This window comes from Saccopteryx leptura, chromosome 2 (genome assembly GCF_036850995.1).
Source record: "Saccopteryx leptura isolate mSacLep1 chromosome 2, mSacLep1_pri_phased_curated, whole genome shotgun sequence".
Classification (NCBI taxonomy): Eukaryota; Metazoa; Chordata; class Mammalia; order Chiroptera; family Emballonuridae; genus Saccopteryx; species Saccopteryx leptura.
In genome coordinates, this window is record NC_089504.1 from 383,548,291 (window position 1) to 383,571,045 (window position 22,755).

General features: G+C 42.8%; 1 protein-coding gene across 3 annotated transcripts in view; it reads right to left on the minus strand.

Annotated features, from left to right (window-relative positions):
• The window catches only part of SPECC1L (sperm antigen with calponin homology and coiled-coil domains 1 like), a 134,483-nt gene that overhangs the window by 93,323 nt on the left and 18,405 nt on the right, over window positions 1-22,755 (minus strand). For 2 of the 3 annotated variants that reach the window (XM_066365520.1, XM_066365521.1), the window contains one exon: window positions 4,194-4,383. In XM_066365520.1, the coding sequence (XP_066221617.1) occupies window positions 4,194-4,346 (153 nt within the window). In that variant the 5' untranslated portion in view covers window positions 4,347-4,383. Of the gene's footprint in view, window positions 1-1,807; window positions 1,900-4,193; window positions 4,384-22,755 lie in introns of those variants that run through there. The other variant, XM_066365522.1, reaches the window with a different exon arrangement.

The following is a 22,755-nucleotide window of genomic DNA, read 5'->3' on the forward strand; positions in this document are numbered from 1 at the left end:
GCCTTGACTGTGGGCCTTCAGCAGACCAAGTAACCCCTTGCTCAAGCCAGCGACCTTGGGTCCAAGATGGTGAGCTTTTGCTCAAACCAGATGAGCCCACGCTCAAGCTGGCGACCTTGGGGTCTTGAACCTGGGTCTTCCGCATCCCAGTCCAACGCTCTATCCACTACGCTACCGCCTGGTTAGGCTGTCAATTTTTTTACAAAAGTATTCTCATTAGTACCGTGAACAAATACATCACTTCTACCAGGATGAACATGAACACCTGAGCAGCGTGTGAAACTTGAAAAGTGTAGGCAGGTAGGAAACCATCTCTACATGGAAAATAATCTTTTCCACTGGCTATGACAAGGAAGAATTAAGCATACAAAGGCCCCAAGACACATGTCACAGCTACTGACAAGAGTGGGATGCCTAACCAGTGGTGGCACAGTGGATAAAACATTGACCTAGAACACTGAGGTAGCTGGTTCGAAACCCTGGCTTCCCTGGTCAAGGCACATATGGGAGTTGATGCTTCCTGCTCTTCCTCCCTTCCTTCTCTATCTTTCTCTCTCCCTCCCCTCTCTAAAATGAATAAATAAAATCTTTTTTAAATTAATTTTAATGGGTGAAATAAGTAAATCAGAAAAAAAACTAAGAACTATATGAATCCATACATAGAAGGGACATAAAAATGAGACTCAGGGACATGAACAAGAATGTGATGGCAACAGGAGTGGGGGGTGGGTGGAGGGGGGAGGGGACGAAGAAGGAGTGAGGGGTTGGGGGAAGGGAGGGGCACAAAGAAAACCAGATAGAAGGTGACAGAAGACAATTTAACTTTGGGGGAGGGGTATACAGCGCAATCAAATGTCAAAATAATCTAGAGATGTCTTCTCTCAACATATGTACCCTGATTTATCAATGTCACTGCATTAAATTTAATAAATTAAAAAAAATTAATTTTAATGGGGTGACATTAATAAGTCAGGGTACATATGTTCAAAGAAAACATCTCCAGGTTATCTTGTCATTCAATTATGTGGCATACCCGTCACCCAATAAAATCTTAAAAAAAAAAAAAAAGAATGGGAACAAGTTCCCAAAAACTCAATGGAAATAGCAGTTGTGCCTCATTTTATTATTTGCAAAAGCTCCACTCAGCAGTGAGGTCCTTTGGATCCTTTCCCATACACTCAGCTAGATCTAGCCTCAAACAACATTGGAAATGAGAGAGGTAAAGAAGGGCATATCCCAGTACCAGTACCCCACCACTGTAAGGAAAGTATCACGAAAACACTGTGCAGTGACAGACTCATACACGTGGGTGTCCACAAGAGAGGATGAGTAAATGTGTGTGGTGTTTAAATAATTAAAAGCCAAATGCTTCATTCATCTGGTTCATCACCAATGTTCCATCACAGTTACAGGAGTTCAAGTTGTGGGGAGGTATCTATATGCTAGAGAACCACAGTGAAATATGAAAACTTAGAAAAATAAAGTAACACTTCAGTTTGTGAGTCTCTAAGTCTTTTTATAGCTTTTTCAATTTTTCTGTTTATTGTCAGTTTTCTTTTTTTCTTCTGTGTCTTATTTCAATTTCTATTTAAGACTTTTTTCTCTTCTCTTGAGTAAAAGCAATTGCTCCAGTCCAGGTAAAATGTTGCCAGGTATCTTCATCTCTTCTACAACCTTCCCTACACATACACACACAGAACTTCCTTAAACAAACCAGTCAACACAGCAGAGCCAAAGCTCTGGACAACTGGCATGTGCTGGCACACAACAGGTATTCAGCTCTGCTTTACAATGAAAAAGTACTCACTGTTCAAGACCAAACTACTAGCAACTCTGGATCCAAGCTTCAGATCTGACACGCCTGCACAGTGCACACTCCATTGTAAACCTTCAAAGACACTGCCTGCCACTGATAAGGAAGCAACAGAAGGAAGGCAGTAGTGTAAATCCAAAGCCAATGTTTCAACCTGTTCTTCCAGTCGCGTAAATAACAGGTCACACAGGCATTCCACTCCAAAGACAGCCCAGAAACTGAGTAAACCAGTTAGGTCAGAAAATGTCAGCTATCTTACACAAAAGAGTGGCAGCACTGCCACCAATGAAAAAATTCACGGTGCTGATTAAGACTAATGAAAGTAGGGCAAAGGTCTACTCCTGGTACCATCCCTCAGGAAACAGGATGACACCAGCAGCTCATAAGGGAAGTAGCAAGGAGAAAATCTGGGGGCTCTCCAAGTCCATGGGGTAAGTCTGGGTTCAGTTTCGACAATCCTGGAATAGAAAAACCAGCATTTCCTGCTAGATCTTTCAACACATATAAAGGAATCCCTCACCAGCTGTTCCTCTGAGGTACTTCTAAAAATAATTAAGCCTGATCTATCAAAGCCCTATGCAGACAAAAGGCTTTTAAATGGATCATGTTTCAGGTAGTGCTTGTTTTCTTCCTATCAGACTAGTAGAAACACTCTCCAGGTTTTCTCCACCAAGTTAAAATTTCCACTCAAAACACCATATACCTTAAACAAGCAAAGAACAAGTGAATTCTGCACTGAGAAAGGTCGGAATAAGACCATATGAATCTCTGTGCAATGCCGTAAGACTTGATCTGGAGCCACCTTGTCCCCTGGATAGTCCAAACCAACACCGACACTGAGAACACCCAGGGAAGACTTACCTACAGGAGTCAATCTTGGGCTAGAGAATAGTTTCTAGAGCGAACCACTAAAAATGCTTCATTTACTAAGCATTTGCTGTTGCCAGACCCTGTACTAACAACTTTTTTTAAAATTAATTTTAGAGAGAAAGAGAAAGGGGGGAAGGGGGCAAGAGTGGAAGGGGATGAGAGAGAGAAACATTAATTTATTGTTCCACTTATTTATGCACTCACTGGTTGATTCTTGTATGAGCTGTGATGAGGGATCAAACCCACAATCTTGGCACATCAAGATGATGCTCGAACCAACTGAGCTCCCTGGCCAGGGCCACCACTTTTATATATTCACCTCGTTTCATTCTGACCATGGCCCCATGTAGCATATACTAAACCCACATCTGTCTGCTCCTGAAGCCCGTGATCTAATGCAGCGATTTCCAGCCTTTTTAATCTTGTGGCACACAAACTAATTACTAAAATTCCACAGTACATCTAACAAAATACTATATTTTTGCCAATCTGACAAAAAAAATAGGCATAATTTTGATTCATTCATGCTGGATAGATATTGTTGTATTGGTTGCTGTCATTTTTTTTGTTGTTAATTTTTTTTTAAAGACTTTATTTATTCAATTTTCAGAGAGAGGAGAAAGAGAGAGAAGGGGGAGAGCAGGAAGCATCAACTCCCATATGTGCCTTGACCAGGCAAGCCCAGGGTTTCGAACCAGCGACCTCAGTGTTCCAAGTCGATGCTTTATCCCACTGCACCACCACAGGTCAAGCAGTTGCTGTCATTTTTTTATTTGACAATCTAAGGGGAAAATGGTCAGTGCCCCTGACTAAACAGTAAAGTATTGCAGGTTTTAAAAATTCTTGCGGCACACAGGTTGAAAATAGCTGATCTAATGAATCACTATCCTATACTAACAAGAACTAAGCCAGCCTAAAAAGGACTATAAAAAAATTTAGGATCATCCGATTATAACTAGAATTAATACTGGATCAGTTGTCAGAAAAAGAGTAACAGTTATGGTATATAAGGGAGTATGGTGGGAGTAAAATTCCTGTCTAGGGGTTTCAGGAATGTTACTGGCTGGTCATCCTTTAAGACCTAGTATAAACCATTGACTAGAAACATTTTCCTATTTGAAACTGCTTACACTGTTTTCCTGCTCTCCTGGGACATCTGATTTTTTCACACGTATTTTAGTTATTTGCTATGTGACTCACCTCTATCCATTACTCCATAAACTCCTTGAAGGCAGACTGCACCTCCAGCTCACACCAGCACAGAGCCTTGCACGAGGCAGGTGCTCAATGATTTGTTTTACAATAGGCCTACAATTTTATTTCATTCGTAAACACAGACCATACACACCAATTCAGTCCAACAGGCTGTGAACGCTCTTCAAAGGCTAGTTGTTCCAAGCACCAGTAGAGAGCGAACCCTAAATGATGCTTATTTAATAAATCAAACATCATATTAAGATCCTCACCTCCTAAAAACCCATCACATACTCAAACATAGCCAAATTAATACCTTTGACAAGGATGCTGCTGTTCCAGGTTTTATAAGTTTGCTTCCTGCAGACACTGAAGAGCTGTTTTCAGGTTTAGTTTTTTCTCCTGTTTGTGTTTTGCTTATCCCAGACACTTTAGGCACTGAGCCAACACTCCTGCTTGCTTTCTTCATTCTGGGCTGCCTCTTCGTGATACATTTACAAGCGAATCTGTGGAATGAAATGGTATACTGAGAACAAAACTAAAAGAAAGCTCCTTAGAAATTGATTTTTGAAGAATTTTACCTCGTGATAAATAAAAATGTCTGAAAGCTAGATGTAGCTACAGAAAAGTTGAAATATTGTTAGACTTGTTAATGAACGCTATTCAAGAAGGCTTCCTTCTTGAATATTACTAATTTGAAGTTATTTTGTGTATTCTAATTCAGTCAGTAAAAAGAATAGCCTAGATCACTAATGAAAATGGCTAAATACAACAGTGTACATTATCTTTAGCATTTAATGAAGCAATAATCATCCTTACACTTGAGAGTTAGACATTTTTGCAGGTATCTAGGGATGATTATACTTTCTAAATTATTCAGCAAAGTCTTAATTACAAATATTTGTTGTAAAATCCCCACAGTCAGGATCCAAACATATTTCCCCATGCAGCTTTTTTCTTTTTCCAAGAGGTAGCATCAAAATTCTTTATCAGAACATTTGCCTCCATTTTTGGTACAGAAAATTAAAAAATTTCATACATCCATAAGGAATATGACAACAAATCTTATACCCAAGTGCTACATAGCACAGCAGGTCCTATAATGTCATTTCATTATAACATCAATAGAAACTTAACTCTTGTTAAATCAATTAGCCTGTGATAAAACTGGTTTTGTTATACATCATTTCATCACAATTTCAAGAACCTATTGACAATGTTAAGTGAGGAATTAACTATATATTATATACTTGATTTCACAGCTAAGAGGACTTGAAATAACACTGGCAGGACACAAAGCTGCAGCCAAATACCTTTATTAACTGAGCTAGATAAGCAGTAACTACATTAATATGTTTGGAAAGACACCATGGACTGTCTTGGGTAGAGTAATATATCTAACAAAACAAAGCCTATTTTGAATGCAAGGAGGATTATGTATAATGATTCTAAGAAACAAAAAGCTATTTTTATGAAGACTTCTATACACTAATACAAAGAGACTCCTTTTGAAAAGAAGATGGTCATTCTAATAGCCTTAATGAGTATTTACCTAGACTGTGCTCTAACACACCAGATTTATCTTGCCTTGACACAATAAAACTGTACCAACTGGTTTGGTGGCAGGAACAGTGAAACAGAGCAAAGGGGGCTCTGCTCTACCATCTAAGTGATAAGGCCTCAGAGCAAAAGAGCGTATGATTAACATCAACTAAAACAGCAAAACCTCAGAGACTCTCTTTTCTAGCCTTATTATTCTCTATCCAACTTCCTTGTTATTTCTTATTGAAAATGCTGTATAGGCCCTGGCCAGTTGGCTCAGCGGTAGAGCGTCGGCCTGGCGTGCAGGGGATCCGGGTTCGATTCCCGGCCAGGGCACATAGAAGAAGTGCCCATTTGCTTCTCCACCACCCTCCCCCCTCCTTCCTCTCTGTCTCTCTCTTCCCCTCCCGCAGCCGAGGCTCCATTGGAGCAAAGATGACCCAGGCACTGGGGATGGCTCCTTGGCCTCTGCCCCAGGCGCTAGAGTGGCTCTGGTCTCGGCAGAGCGACGCCCCGGAGGGGCAGAGCATCGCTCCCTGGTGGGCAGAGCTTCGCCCCTGGTGGGCGTGCCGGGTGGATCCCGGTGGGGCGCATGCGGGAGTCTGTCTGACGGTCTCTCCCTGTTTCCAGCTTCAGAAAAATACAAAAAAAAAAAAAGAGAGAGAGAGAGAGAGAGAAAATGCTGTATATCTTCAATAGTAACAAATCACCTATCCACTCTTAACCCTTTTGCTTTCCACCTTCCTGTTCCACATAGGTAATCTGCCTATTATAAGTGCTCCCACTAGTTCAGCTCTGCCGTCTATTTCCTACACTTTCCCACAGGTTATTGAAAATGACCAAGATAGAGTCAAGTTGCTTCCCACAAAAGGCACAATGTACAGTTATACTGCTCCATGCCAGCCAGTAAGTCTATGCTTTTTCTCACCAATAAAATGAAGGAATTAGACTGGATCCATCATAAACTCAAGGTACTGTAGAAAAATTGTTTAAGAACCTTTCCTTCAGCCTGACTGGGTGATGGCGCAGGGGATAGAGCATCAGACTGGAATGCAGAAAACCCAGGTTCAAGACCCCGAGGTCGCCAGCTTGAGCGAGGGCTCATCTGGTTTGAGCAAAAAGCTCACCAGCTTGAGCCCAAGCTTGCTGGCTCAAGCAAGGGGTTCCTCGGTCTGCTGAAGGCCCGCAGTCAAGGCACGTACGAGAAAGCAATCAAGGAACAATTAAGGTGTTGCAATGTGCAACGAAAAACTAATGATTAATGCTTCTCATCTCTCCGTTCCTGTCTGTCTGTCCCTGTCTATCCCTCTCTCTGTAAAAAAAAAAAAAAAAGAACCTTTCCTTCAACTTCTCACTTTCCCTTATATTTACTTTACCTTTCCTAAGTCTTGTATCTTGTAAATGGCTCCCCAAAGTTTCATTCTTCTTTTGTCCAAATTTCATGCCTGCACTGATTTCTATAACACCACTCAAACCCTTTACAATTCTCTGCCTGCTCCTCCACTCACTGTCAAATTAACTTTTTCTACACCAGCACTATCCAATAGAACTTACTGCAATGATGAAAACGTTCTATATGTGTCTGTGTTGTCCAATGCAGTAGCCACTAGTCCAGGGGTCCCCAAACTTTTTACACAGGGGGCCAGTTCACTGTCCCTCAGACCGTTGGAGGGCCAGACTATAAAAAAAACTATGAACAAATCCCTATGCACACTGCACATATCTTATTTTAAAGTAAAAAAACAAAACGGGAACAAATACAATATTTAAAATAAAGAACAAGTAAATTTAAATCAACAAACTAACCAGTATTTCAATGGGAACTATGCTCCTCTCACTGACCACCAATGAAAGAGGTGCCTCTTCTGGAAGTGCGGTGGGGGCCGGATAAATGGCCTCAGGGGGCCTGCGGGCCGTAGTTTGGGGACCCCTGCACTAGTCACTTGTAGCTATTAAGCACTTAAACTGTGGATAGTCTGACTGAGAAACTAATTTTTAAATGTTATTTAATTTTAATTTATTTAAACTTGTTATATGGTAGCTATACTGTACAATGTAATAGACTGTCCCTTTTCTACTGCTAAGAACTACCACTTTCCACTCAATAGCATAACTATAATAAAAAGATAGCAACAAAGGTTGGAAAGGAGATAGGGTGATGGGAACTCTCACATGCTGCTGGTGGGAATATAAAATGGTGCAGCCACTTTGGAAAACAGTCTGGCAATTCCTCAAATGTTTAAACAGTTACCATAATGACCCAGCACACATCTGGTGTAAGGATGTTTTTGGGTAAGATAAACATTTGAAATAATATGCTGAATAAAGCAGACTGTTCTCCCCAAAGTGGGTGGGCCTCATCTAATTTATTGAAGACCTGAGTAGGAAAAAAAAAAAAAAGGCTGAGTAAAATGGAACTCCTCATTGACTGACTACTTGAGTTAGAATGTTGGTCTTTTCCTGCTCTGGACTCCAAATGAAAAATCAGCCTGCCTGACCTCTGGTGGCACAGTGGATAAAGTATTGACCTGGAACGCTGAGGTCGCCGATTCAAAACCCTGGGCTTGCCCAGTCAAGGCATATATGGGAGTTGATGCTTCCTGCTCCTCCCCCCTTCTCTCTCTTCTCAAACATGAATAAATAATAAAAAATAAAAATAATTAAAAATAAAAAAAGAAAGAAAAATCAGCTCCTTGGGTCTGAAGCCTGCCAACTTTCAGACTGGAACTTATACCATCATCTTTCCAGGGTCTCCAGCTCGCCAACTGCAGATCTTGGGACTCCTAGACCCCATAATCATGTGAGCTAACTCCTTATAATAAATCTCTTTAGGCCCTGGCCGGTTGGCTCAGCAGTAGAGTGTCGGCCTGGCGTGCGGGGGACCCAGGTTTGATTCCCGGCCAGGGCACACAGGAGAAGCGCCCATTTGCTTCTCCACCCCCCCCTCCTTCCTCTCCTGTCTCTCTCTTCCCCTCCCGCAGCCAAGGCTCCATTGGAGCAAAGATGGCCCGGGCGCTGGGGATGGCTCCTTGGCCTCTGCCCCAGGCGCTAGAGTGGCTCTGGTCGCGGCAGAGCGACGCCCCGGAGGGGCAGAGCATCGCCCCCTGGTGGGCAGAGCGTCGCCCCCTGGTGGGCAGAGCGTCGCCCCCTGGTGGGCGTGCCGGGTGGATCCCGGTCGGGCGCATGCGGGAGTCTGTCTGACTGTCTCTCCCCGTTTCCAGCTTCAGAAAAATACAAAAAAAAAAAAAATCTCTTTACATATGTGTGTGCATAAACAGGCATAGCTCGTTTTATTGCACTTCACTTTACTTCACAGATGCTGAGTTTTTTTGTTTGTCTGTTTTTACAAACTGAAGGCAAAGCCCTCTACCAGCAAAAAGATTACCATTCACTTTATTACAATATAAACGTCTGGAACTGAACCACAGCAGCTCTGAGGTATGCCAATGTATGTGTGTGGTATATATATCCTTATATATACCATACACATAATTGGTTCTGCTTCTCTGGAGAACCCTAATACACTTGGTAGAGCTTAGGACAAAACAATTCCTTCCAATTCTCCCCCCATTGCATTCCTGGAAAATTCCATATTTACAAAAAAAAAGTTTTTAAAATGACTTCTTTATGTAAAATGGAATTAGAGCCTAGGCGAAGCCATAAACAGTTTCCCGACCTGCATAAATTATTCAGTAACATATTACAAAGTTATGCAGCTCACAGAAAATGTTTTTGCTTCGCAGAACTGTCACTTGAGTCTAGAATCCATAGCCTTGACCTATTAAATGCCCTCCAATCACTGAGACAACCAAAACCCAAAAACACTTCCACAATTTTCTAAAACCCCTATTAAGGGCATGGATCCTAAAAACTATAATCCTATAATTTACTAATAGGTCTTGTCCCTGTCCCCCCCCCCCCCCCACCTCACTGCCTAGTTAAGAAGAAATTGCTGGCCTAGACCCTCCCTAGAAACCTCCTAGAGTCCCCTGGGCATGAGAGAGATTACATATTAATTTATAGATACCTGCTACTTTTTAATTTTAAATAATTATTTGTTAGGTATGGGCAGAGACACAATTGCTCGCATTTATAGAAATAACCCTGCTTTTAAGAAGGCTCCAGTCTGGGTGGCCAGAACTCACAGCAGGATGTTCCAGGACTCAGACTTCTCAGGACAGGATTTACTGCTCCAGGAGCTCTGCCTACAGCTAATTACACATCCACAGCCTCACAGGAAGCCTGAGTTTCCTTTACACAGTTGAGGATATCACATAATTAAAGCCCACTGAGGAAAACAAAGAGCCATCTCCTACCTTCCACATACGGTACATAAAATAGTATTTAAAAATCATACCACAGACTTTAAAATGGAAAATATCTTGGAGGCCATTTATAGGAAATCCCACATGCAACATCACTGACAACAAAATCTCATCACAAGCATCTACTGTTGAAGGATAATGACTACTAAAAGCTTATAAAGCAAATCATTTTCCCAACATTCATTGAATACTTACTTTGTGCTACAGCAAGCCAATGCCAATTCTCTGAGAAGCTAGTCAGACAGGCCATAAATATGATAAATGCAGGGCCACACAGGAGAGCCGTGTTCAAACTCCAGTTCTCTTTCCTTTCTTTATTTTTTTATTATTTATTTATTTATTTATTTTTACAGGGACAGAGAGAGAGTCAGAGAGAGGGATAGATAGGGACAGACAGGAACAGAGAGAGATGAGAAGCATCAATCATCAGTTTTTCACTGCAACACCTTAGTTGTTCATTGATTGCTTTCTCATATGTGCCTTGACCACGGGCCTTCAACAGACCGAGTAACCCCTTGCTCAAGCCAGCGACCTTGGGTCCAAGCCAGTGAGCTTTTTTTTTTGTTCAAGCCAGATGAGCCCACGTTCAAGCTGGAAACCTCGGGGGTCTCGAACCTGGGTCCTTCCGCATCCCAGTCCGACGCTCTATCTACCACGCCACCGCCTGGTCAGGCCAAACTTCAGTTCTGACATCAAGCTGTGTGACCAAGGGCAAATCTCTTAAATCACTTCTTCACTTCTTATCTTTCCAACTCTGTTTCCTCTCCTGTAAAGAGGAGTCAATATAACCTAACTTACAGAGTTCTTGTACAAAATAATATATATAAACCAAGAAAAAGAATCCTGACTACTCATTCCAGAAGTTACTCTACCAGGGCTCAAATGTCAGAAAAATGGTGTAACAATCCAAGATCAGGGATGGCAATTGCTTTCAGTGATTCAGAAACTCCACCCTCCCAAACCATCCACCCATAAAAACATACCAATTGAGCAGCAGAAATAATGCCAAAGAACCTCAAGAATTTATCTTAAATGTCATTATATTGCATCCAGAAGGATCCATCCTGAGTGGAGAACATAGTGTGTCCTAGAAACCATGAGGGAGCTCTGAAGCACCTTCAGCCCTGGCAGAGTCTGGGACAGGAATCCTTGGTGGAACTACAGGGAGGTCTCCAATCCACCTGCCTATTGTCACGCCAGGATCTTGATTGCTGTCACTCACTACTTTTTCCTTTGAACTCTTCTATTCACCTCCAATTAAAAACATGTTTTCCCTCTATTATATAAAATGTACTGTGTGAAGCCAGTAGCCAGGGCTACCATCACAGCCGCCTAACCCATGCAGGTTCGCATTGGATTCGGACAGTCAGTAAAGAAACAACAGAGCCAAAAACTGATGGGCCATCATCTTTAATCCTAGCTTGTACCCGGTGGGCAAGTAAAACACACACTGGACTCCAAAACCCACTCATTCAGTGCTCACAAAGCTACTGACTTATCCAAGTTTCCTAAAATCAAAGGTTTCTAGCTCACCAGACTTATTCACCTCTGTTCCCCATCTCCTTCCTTCTCCCTGCACAAACTCTGCACAAACTGACTTCTCACTCAACACTCCGCCATCTTGGCTGCTTCTCCTGGTCTCCACGTGGCCTCTCTCTGCTCTCTGCTCTGCTGTCTCCTCTAATGCTAATCTCAGGAACTAAGAGAGCAAACTCCAGTTCTGCCCCCATTTTATAGTGTAGAAATCGAAACCTTTAATCCAATATATAAAATAGGGAAGTCTCTAATACAAAGTCACTTATCTGAGGCATGATGGGATTGCACCACCCCACATCAAAAAGGGTGGGAAAGGCTTAGTCCTAAAACCAAGCCCCAGGCTACAAGGATCCTGCCTGCCCACAGCCCGCCCCCAATACACATTAATATCACCTGGGTGAAAGGCTTCCATGTGGGCAGTGCTATCTTTAACAAAGTGAGCATAATATATTTTATCTGTCCAACATACTGCTATTTAAAACTATTTAAATGTAACTTATTTAATTGATATTTTTAAATCCACTGTGCTTATTTAAAGAATCAGTAGTTGGGAGACTGCCCCACCACGTCTGACCAAATCTGTATTACAGGGCAAGTTACTTAACCTTCTTGAAATCTCAGTTTCCCCATAAGTAAAACAGGCTGGTAATAATACTACCTGCCTTAAAAGAATGTTAAGAGAATTAAATAAAATAATGAACCTAAAGTGCTTAGAAGGGTGGTATCCCAGAGTAAAGACGGGATAAATGTAAGCTATCGTAATTTATAGAACACACACTGTATGCCCAACTATGACTAATGCCTTATTAAAATAAAAACAGCAACTCGAAAGACTATTTATAATAAGAAATGACTAAAGATTGTCTTTACTTACTACTTACATTAAATTATATACTACGGTGCACAGATGTCAACAAATAATACTTGCTTCTGATTCTTCACACTGAAAATTATATACCAGGAAATAATGAAACTGGTAGGGAGTTCACTAGAACAATAATCAGGAGAGGTAGATTGTAGTCACAGGTCTGCTGTCTATATGACCTTAACCAAGTCATGCTCTCAACCTTGTTTATAAGGTGAGGAGGATGTATTAGGATCTTTCTTTCAGAAATTCACATTTTCTATTTTATGATTTGTGCCCTCAGAACCAAAAATCAAAACTTCTTTTAAAAAAGGAAAATGCAGCACTGACTGGTTGGCTCAGTGGTAGAGCATTGGCCCAGCATGTGGAAGTCCTGGGTTTGATTCCCGTGCTGGTCAGGGCACACAGGGGAAGCGCCCACCTGCTTCTCTACCCTTCTGTCTCTACTTTCTCTCTCTGTCTCCCTTCCCCTCCCACAGCCAGGACTCCATTGGAGCAAAGTTGGCCCAGGCACTGAGGATGGCTCCATGGCCTCTGCCTCAAGCACTAGAATGGCTCCAGTTGCAACAGAGCAATGCCCCAGATGGGCAGAGCGTCACGCCCTAGTGGGCATGCCGGGTGGATACTAGTCGAGCGGGGAGTCTGTCTCTCTGCCTCCTTGCTTCTAACATCATAAAAATAAAAAATAAATAAAAAATAAAAAAAAGGAAAATGCTTATTAGTTATGATTTTTATACCTATCAATAACATATTAAAAATTCAAAAAGGGTTTTGACCCAACCAATCTAAATACATTTATCTCTTTTATTTCACAAACTCCATATTTAAAATGTAGAAATCATGTTAAAATTGTAAACTAAGAACAGACCTAAAGCACTGAGGAGAAGAAATCACACCATCAAGGGAAAACTGAAATTTAGCAAATTGTTACAATGGAGTCAGTACGTAAATGCTACTAAATGAATCAAAACCAATAACCAATCTGATAAAAGCACATGTACTAAAAATACCAAACAAAATGTTGAAAACATTCAATAAAAAATGCTTTCATTAAATAAATTATAATGCACTAAACTGATCCTATACTGAATTCCTCAACATATACATGTTTTTAATCTCACTTATTGTGAATAATAACACACAATCAGAAAAATACATTTAAATGTATACATTTTAAAGACAGACTTGGAGTGAAATTTCATTGAAAAAGTCAAGGCTTACTACTCCGAGGAAAAGCCCGAGTGAGACCTGTCATATCAAAAAACAAACAAACAGGCCCTGGCCAGTTGGCTCAGTGGTAGAGCGTCGGCCTGGCGTGCAGAAGTCCTGGGTTCGATTCCTGGCCAGGGCACACAGGAGAGGCACCCATCTGCTTCTCCACCCCTCCCCCTCTCCTTCCTCTCTGTCTCTCTCTTCCCCTCCCGCAGCGGGGCTCCATTGGAGCAGAGCTGGCCCAGGCGCTGGGGATGGCTCCTTGGCCTCTGCCCCAGGTGCTAGAGTAGCTCTGGTCACGAGTCACGCCCCAGAGGGGCAGAGCTTCGCCCCCTGGTGGGCAGAGCATCGCCCCGTGGTGGGCGTGCCAGGTGGATCCCGGTCGGGCGCGTGCGGGAGTCTGTCTGACTGTCTCTCCCCGTTTCCAGCTTCAGAAAAATACAAAAAGAAAAAAAAAAAAAACAGCCTGACCAGGCGGTGGCACAGTGGATAGAGCATCGGACTGGGATGCGGAGGACCCAGGTTCAAGACCCTGAAGTCGCCAGCTTGAGCGCAGGCTCATCTGGTTTGAGCAAAAAAAAAGCTCACCAGCTTGGACCCAAGGTTGCTGGCTCAAGCCAGGGGTTACCCGGTCTGCTGAAGGCCCGCGGTCAAGGCCTAAGGTGTCGCAACGCACAACGAGAAACTAATAATTGATGCTTCTCATCTCTCCGTTCCTGTCTGTCTCTGACTCTGTAAAAAAACAAACAAACAAACAAAAAACAAACAAACACAAAACCGTCCATGTGCAAGTGGGCTTGGACTCACAGTGCACAAAACAGAGACAGGAAGGTGAGAGGAGCCCGGGTGAGATGTCTTCAGGTGTGCAATCCTCTGCTTAGTCTGAATCCACACACAAAAGTCCATTACTGCTCAAAATACTTCAATTCTTACTAACTTATATGATAACATAATATTTTCTCATTTATTTATTTATTTATTTATTTATTTATTTATTTATTTTTACAGGGACAGAGAGAGTCAGAGAGAGGATAGATAGGAACAGACAGACAGGAAGGGAGAGAGATGAGAAGCATTAATCATCAGTTTTTTGTTGTGACACTTAAGTTGTTCATTGATTGCTTCTCATATGTGCCTTGACCGTGGGGCTACAGCAGACCGAGTAATCCCTTGCTCGAGCCAGCGACTTTGGGTCCAAGCTGGTGAGCTTTTTGCTCAAGCCAGATGAGCCCTCGCTCAAGCTGGTGACCTCGGGGTCTCGAACCTGGGTCCTCCGCATTCCAGTCCGATGCTCTATCCACTGAGCCACCGCCTGGTCAGGCAGTATATTTTCTCATTTTTAAGACATTTTACTTCATGCCTAAAATTAGGCATGAAAAATTAGGGTGTGATTATCAACTAATATGCACATATAATATGGTAGTTCTACCTGTTTCCAGAAAGCAATAACGCAAATGACATACTGAGAAAAGATGGCATTTAGATCCACCTCTCCTCCACCTTTACCGCTAGCCCCGTGAAGGAAGGAACTTCACCTGTGTCCTCTCCTGATTCTAGGTGTGCACTCTCCTAACCACCTTTATGGTCACAGGAGGAAAAACAAGTTCCTCCATGATTTCCACCCTTTTTCCCTCACAGATACGTCCTTTGTGCCTGGCCACACTGTGAAGGGGCCTGGAGGTGAAATAACATGAGAAAGGCCATGTTACCCCACCAGGCCCTGATGGACACTACAGGTAGCAATAAGGAGGTAATGGTGAGCCAGGCCAACAGCTCCAAGTGGAAGCACAGAGACAAAGTCAGACTGCACTGGAATGAGACGAAAAGTTGAGTAGGAGATGAAGGATAAAGAACTTTTCAAAAATTTGGCTTTGAGAAAGTGGGAGTCAGAGAGTAGTGAAGAGGTAGTGCCACTTGGTCAATGCTGCTATTGTTTAGACACCAGAGTGAGCTTCTAGAGACTGCCCCCAGCTGGCCAATGGGGAAGGCCTGCACCGCACCATACTGCACCACACTGCACCACACTCACTGCACCATATCAGCACATTTGAGTCTCGTAATCGCTCTACAGGGCTGGAAAGGAGGAAGAAACTGAGGTCAGCAGCTTGTCCAAATTCTGAGCTCTTCCTTCTAAACTATAATTATTGATAATAGGATGCTAGAAAAAGGGAATTAATTATCTGCAACAAAAATTCAAAAGCACAACTCTTTTTCCTCTGGTTCTGGCCACAGAAAAGTCCACTCATACTAATTTATGATTTTTCTCCAATACTTAACAAGATTTAACACAAGGAAATATTTAGAAACAACTAAAAGCTGCCTGGATTTTTCATACTTAAAACCTTAAGTCTGTTCCCTCTTACTGCTTTCCAAAGAACAAAACACAAAACCTAATCTCATAGCAAGATCTCTGCAGATTCATTTCTGGAGATCTCTCATTGTAATACAAGCTGCTGAAAGGTCCTTAAACTACTGACAATACTTAACATTCCACACAAGTGACAAGGCTGGAAAAGGACAGCCTAAAAGAATTTCTGGCTACACACACAAATGATTTTTCCAGATTTAGTCCAAAACAAATTGGTTCCCAAAGTTTAAAATCCCAGAATGCAAAAAATTTTGAGTCTCTTCTGACCGATCCCTCCTCAGCCACAGTTTCTGAATATTTATAAAAAGAAAACATTTATTCAGGATACTTGTAAACCATGGTTTTATGCTCAAATTTTTGGCAGGCAGTTATAAACTTGTACAATTATATTCATAAAATTAACTGTCAACCATATTTTTAATTTGATATATTTGTATGCTTATAACTCTGATCTGAAATACAAAATGAAATATTTTCTTTCATACTTCACTAATCATTGAGGCTAAAAATCCTTAAAAAATAATAAGCTTAAAATTTTAGATGAGAATTTTTTTTTGCTAATGGCACAAAGTAAGTCCTTCCAAACCAAACGTTCAATCCTCCTTTATCCGAGGAGGCGGGTATGACCATCAGGTCCACCATAAAAAGGCTAACCAGAGCCTCCTACAGCTGGCAAAGGCTAGAGCAGCTGTCTGAAGATGTGTAAATCCAAATCCCATGCCATATCACCACAGCTCGCTAACTCCCTGGGTTAACTTTATTTCAAGGGGTGGCCTATATGGTAAGACTACAGAGGGCTTTTGGGGCGCTCTGTCTTCAGAGACACTTAAAAATGATGGAGCTGTGTCTTGGCAACTGAGGGAAGGTCTTTGGCCTACAGCATTTCCTCCTCTTTGTCGACACCACCCCGGCCGGCCCTGCTCGGCCTCTCTGTGTTTGTGTCAGGGAAGAAGTACAGCTGGACAAGAACCAGAGTCTCTTGATATTCTTCCTGCTCTCAACCCTCCTGCACCACACGGCTTCCCCAGACTCTGAAGCACAAAGCCCACCTGCCACTCCCCTGCCAGGTAATACCTCAGTGCCTACCTCAGACCAAAAGCCTCAGTTCCCAACAGGCTGCCCTCCAGGCCTGGGCCCATCCACTTTACCCACCTAGTATCCCTTTTTACACACAAACAGTCATGCTCTTTCAAATACCCACACTTCTACTCCTGCAGGGCCCTCTCCCTGAAAGCCCCTTACCATCTTCTTGGCTGACAACTAACTGCTCACATAGCATGTCAAGATTCAGCTTGAATGCCATCTCCTTAGTCCCTGACTCTTCTAGAAAGAGTCAGCTCTCCTCTCTGGAACTTGTATCACAGCACTCATCTCACTGCATTTTATCCAGGCAACATGTGGGACATACTTAGGCTAGTCATCTGAAATTCAAATGTAACTGGGCATTCTGTGTTTAGCCCTGGCACCCAGATCCTCAAACTGGGAGAAAAGGAAAGGCAATGGTGAAGGGAGTAACAGAACACAAGAAATAATATACAAAGTGAACCATAACAAAAGGAAATGGGAAGAAGTTTTATGCCATAACCAGCAAGAGTATGAAGCCTGAATCCCCTTGCTTGACATCAGTCCTCCACAAAACCTCCTGACCTACGATTGCAAAAGCACCACTCTCTGGAACTCCCCTCCACACAGCTTAAATTCAGAGCAGCACATCTGTTTCACTTTCATGAAACTAGCCACCCTGTGCCAGTCACTACCTGGTTCATGCAGCTCATTCCAACTGGTGTATTACTCCCCCAACTCCAATGTCCATTAACTGGAAACTCCTTCCTCCTTCAAAGCCAATTTCAAAGGACAGGTGCAGCTCAAGCCCCTAGAAGCCCAGCATATGTTTCCCAACACCCATATTAACACCTCCCTCCCCTACTCATGAAGCCCCAGCATTTAGATTGTAATTCTTCTAGCACGTACTACACCCTCAGAGGGCAGGGTTTGCAGGCTTCTCCCACAGGCCTCACTTAGAATGCAAATGCTGTATATATGAAGCAACCTAAAACTAATATAATATTGTATGTCCACTATAATTAAACAGTAAGACATAATTAAAAAAATAGTTCACAGCCTGTTGTAAGACATCCTGTAACAGAGTGGAGAATTTCTATTCACTCATTACTGGTAGAATGAGGATGTAAGAGGGAAAAAGAGGAAAACAGTAGAAAGCACTGCCTTCTGAGTTCAAAATGTCCTCCTGGTCCACACTTCCGTATTAAAATGCTGAGACACACCATATAACTCAATTACACTGATTCTGCTGTTACCAATGTAGGATCAAACTGTGTGTCTTTACTACATGAGTAATGTATTACAAGTTCAAGCAATAAAACTTAATTTCACATCAGAATCTCAACATAACATAACCAATCAGGTAGTCAAGAATACGTAAAGTAAGTGTTTCTTTCTAATGCTTCATTCTAATTTTTAAAAAGTAAAATTTCAGAACACTATTATATGATATTAATAAAATTTGAATTTCAGTAAAAGGTTACTACTATTGCAGGTGTATGGTAGTCTACCATACAAACATCACAGCAGCTTGCCTCCAACTTAGCAGATGGGAATCTTTAAAATCTAAGCCTTCAAAACTATTCTTTATATTTAAAACATTACCAAAACCCTAGACACATATGCATGTCTCTGAGAATATTGCCTATCTAATCTGATTTACTGACTAAATGAGTACAAGCATACCCTGGAGATACTGCAGATTAGGTTCCAGACAACCACAATAAAGTGAATGTCACAATAAAGCAGGCCACACAAATTTTTTAGTTTCCTGGTGCATATAAATCATGTTTACACTACACTGTAGACTATTAAGTATACACATTATGTCTAAAAAACAATACACACACCTTAAGAAATGCTATACTGCTAAAATTGCTAACCATCATCTGAGCCTTCAGCTAGTCATATAATCTCTTTGCTGGTGAGAGTTTTGCTTGATGTTGATGGGTGCTGACTGATCAGGGTGCTGGTTGCTGATGGGTGGCACTGGCAATTTCTTAAAATAACAAAACAATAAAATTTGCAATATCTACTGACTCTTCCTTTCACAAATAATTTCTCTGTAGCATGCAATGCTGTTTTACAGTTTTACTCACGGTAGAACTGGTGTTTTTTTTTCAGAACTTTTATTATTTTTTTTATTTTTTTATTTTTCTGAAGCTGGAAACGGGGAGGCAGTCAGACAGACTCCCGCATGCGCCCGACCGGGATCCACCCGGCACGCCCACCAGGAGGCGATGCTCTGCCCATCCGAGGCATCGCTCTGTTGCGACCAGAGCCACTCTAGCACCTGAGGCAGAGGACATGGAGCCATCCCCAGCGCCCCGGCCATCTTTGCTCCAATGGAGCCTCGGCTGCGGGAGGGGAAGAGAGAGACAGAGAGGAAGGAGAGGGGGAGGGGTGGAGAAGCAGATGGGCACTTCTCCTGTGTGCCCTGGCCGAGAATCGAACCCGGGACTTCCACACGCCAGGCCAACACTCTACCACTGAGCCAACCGGCCAGGGCCTCAGTAGAACTTTTAAAATTGGAGACCAGGCCATGGCCGGTTGGCTCAGCAGTAGAGCGTCAGCCTGGCGTGTGGGGGACCCGGGTTCGATTCCCAGCCAGGGCACACAGGAGAAGCGCCCATTTGCTTCTCCACCCCCCGCCTCCTTCCTCTCTGTCTCTCTCTTCCCCTCCCGCAGCCAAGGCTCCATCGGGGCAAAGATGGCCCGGGCGCTGGGGATGGCTCCTTGGCCTCTGCCCCAGGCGCTAGACTGGCTCTGGTCGCGGCAGAGTGACGCCCCGGAAGGGCAGAGCATCGCCCCCTGGTGGGCAGAGCTTCGCCCCTGGTGGGCCTGCCGGGTGGATCCCGGTGGGGCGCATGCGGGAGTCTGTCTGACTGTCTTTCCCCGTTTCCAGCTTCAGAAAAATACAAAAAAAAAAAAAAATTGGAGACCATTCTCTCAAAACCTGCCACTGCTTTATCAAGTAAATTTATGTAATATTCTAAATCCTCTGTTGTCATTTCAACAATCTTCACAGACACTTCACAGGGCACAGATCCCCTCTCAAGACACCCCTTTCTTTGTTCATCCATAAGAAGCAACTCATCTGTTAAAATTCTATCATGAGATTGCCACAATTCAATCACACTTTCCAGCTCCACATCTAATCCTAGTTCTCTTGCTATCTCCACCACATTTGCAGTTATTTCCTCCACTGAAGTCCTGAACCCCTTAAAGTCATCCATGAGGGTTGGAATCAACCTCTTTCAAACTCTAATGTTCATATTATGACCTCTTCCCATGAATAATAACTGTTCTTAATGGCATCTAGAATGGTGAATTCTTTCCGGGTTTTTAATTTACTTTGCCCAGATACATCAGAGAAGTCTCTCTCTATGGCAGCTAGTCTCACAAAAGTGTATTTCTAAATAATAAGACTTGAAGTAACTCACTGCAGAATGGGTGTTATGTTATCAGGCATAAAAATAACATTAATCTCATTGTAAATCTATTTCCATTAGAGTTTTTGGGTCATGGGCATTGTCAATGAGCAATATTTTGAAAGAATCCTTTTTTCTGAGCAGTAAGTCTCAACAGTGGGCTTTAGTCACTAAACTGTGTTGTAAGCAGATATGCTATCATTCAGGCTTTGTTGTTCCATTTACAGAGCGGAGGCAGAGTAGATCTAGCATAATTCTTTTTTTGTGTGTGGGAGAGACAGAGAGAGGGACAGATAGGGACAGACAGACAGGAAGGGAGAGAGATGAGAAACATCAATTCTTCGTTGTGGTTCCTTAGTTGTTTACTGATTGATTTCTCCTATGTGCCTTGACCACGGGGCTACAGCAGACTGAGTGACCCCTTGCTCAAGCCAGCGACTTTGGGCACAAGCTGGTGAGCTTTACTCAAACCAGATGAGCTCTCACTCAAGCTGGCAACCTTGGGGTCTTGAACCTGGTCCTCCACAGCCCAGTCTGACGCTCTATCCACTGCACCACCACCTGGTTAGGCCTAGATCTAGCATAATTCTTAAGGCCCCTTGGACTGTAGGAATGGTAAATGAGCACTGGCTTAAATTTCAAGTCACCAGCTGCATCAGCGCCTAACAAAAAAGTCAGCTGTCCTTTGAAGCACTGAAGCCAGGTATTGACCTCTCCTCTGTAGATATGGAAGTCTTAAATGGCATCTTCTTTCAATATAAGGCTGTTTTGTCTACATGGAAAATCTGTTGCTTCGTGTAGCCACCTTCATTAATTATCTTAGCCAGATATGGATAACTTGCTACAGCTTCTAGGACAGCACTTGCTGCTTCATCTTGCACTTTTATGCTATGAGACAGCTTCTTTCTTTCCTTTAAACCTCATGAGCCAACCTCTACTGGCTTCAGACTTTTCTTCTGCAGTTTCCTCACCTCTCTCAACAATCACAGAATTAAAGAGTGAGGGCTTTGTTCTGGATTAGGCTTTGGTATAAGGCAGCGGTTCTCAACCTGTGGGTTGCGACCCCGGCGGGGGTCGAACCACCAAAACACAGGGGTCGCCTAAAGCCATCAGAAAATACATATTTCTGATGGCTTTAGCCGCTGAGAAGCTGCGCTACCGTCTGCAGCAGTGCTATTCAGCTTGAACGCACGCTGTTATGGACGTGCGTTCCAAACTGAATGCCTGCAGTCATGCGCAGATGTGATTGCATCATCCGTCCAGGGCCTAAGGGGTGGGGTGGGGGGACGCTCCACAGTCCATAGCAGCGCATTACGTGTGTCCGGCGCTTGCTGACGTCATCAGTGGGCGGATGCAGGAAGCACCGGAGGACAGAGCCTAGGAGGTGGAGAGGCAAAAGGCGGAGAGCCAAGAGAGCCTGCAAGACAGCCTGCTGGTGTAAAAAAGGTTAATAATGTAAAAACAGTACACACACCATACACACAATATTGTGTAAGTGTAAGGTGCTTTGTATGTAATCATTACACAGTACACAAAGCAGCTTACACTTACACAAAGCATCATACATTTACACAGTGTGAACTACATCGGTCTTATACTATAAGAGACCACTATAAGATGTAGTTCACACTGTTCCCCAATGTATAATTATCTCCCATATCTCCCACTATTTTCCCATATTCTGAAATCAGCGGTTTCCGGCATTGAATCTGCCTCCTATTGATTTCATTGGGAGTGCGGCGGATTTTGTGGAAGAGAGCTCCCGAGAATCTCGGGTTACCACACAATCCGCCGCAGCCTCCTTTTGATTTCAATAAGAGACAGAGAAATGACAGTTTCTGACACATTTCTTCCTCTCCTATTCAAGTTAATGGGAGGCCGCAGCAGATTCCGCTGAAATATAGAGCATGTTGCTTAATTTTTTCCACGCTAGAACTTTTCCTAGAGCAGAAAAATTCCAAAGGTGGAATCCGCCACCCCCAATAGACTGAAAGAGGCCTCACACTGAGGAATCTGCTGTGCGGATTCTGCAGTGTAAAAGATCTGCCTCCTATAGAAGTCTATTGGGGGTGGCAGATTCCACCTTTGGAATTTTTCTGCTCTAGGAAAAGTTCTAGCGTGGAAAAAATTAAGCAACATGCTCTATATTTCAGCGGAATCTGCTGCGGCCTCCCATTAACTTGAATAGGAGAGGAAGAAATGTGTCGGAACTGCATTTCTGCCGTACAGGGGATCTCTCTTCTGCGGAATCCACGGGTCTCCCATTGAAGTAAATGAGATGTGGATTCCACCGCAGAAACTGCTGCTTTATAGTGTGGAAGAGCCCTGAAAGAGACCATGCTGTGCAGAAACTGCATTGTATCTTATGACGTAGTTCACACTGTTCTATATATAATATATATAATAGAAAACTTGCCACTAATCTGGAAAAAACAGATCCATTAGTTAAGCAGCTATTTACGGAATGGTAGCCCCAATACACTAGGTAAGGAGGTCCATTAGTAATAAATATTTCTCAATATATAATTATTGTTTTT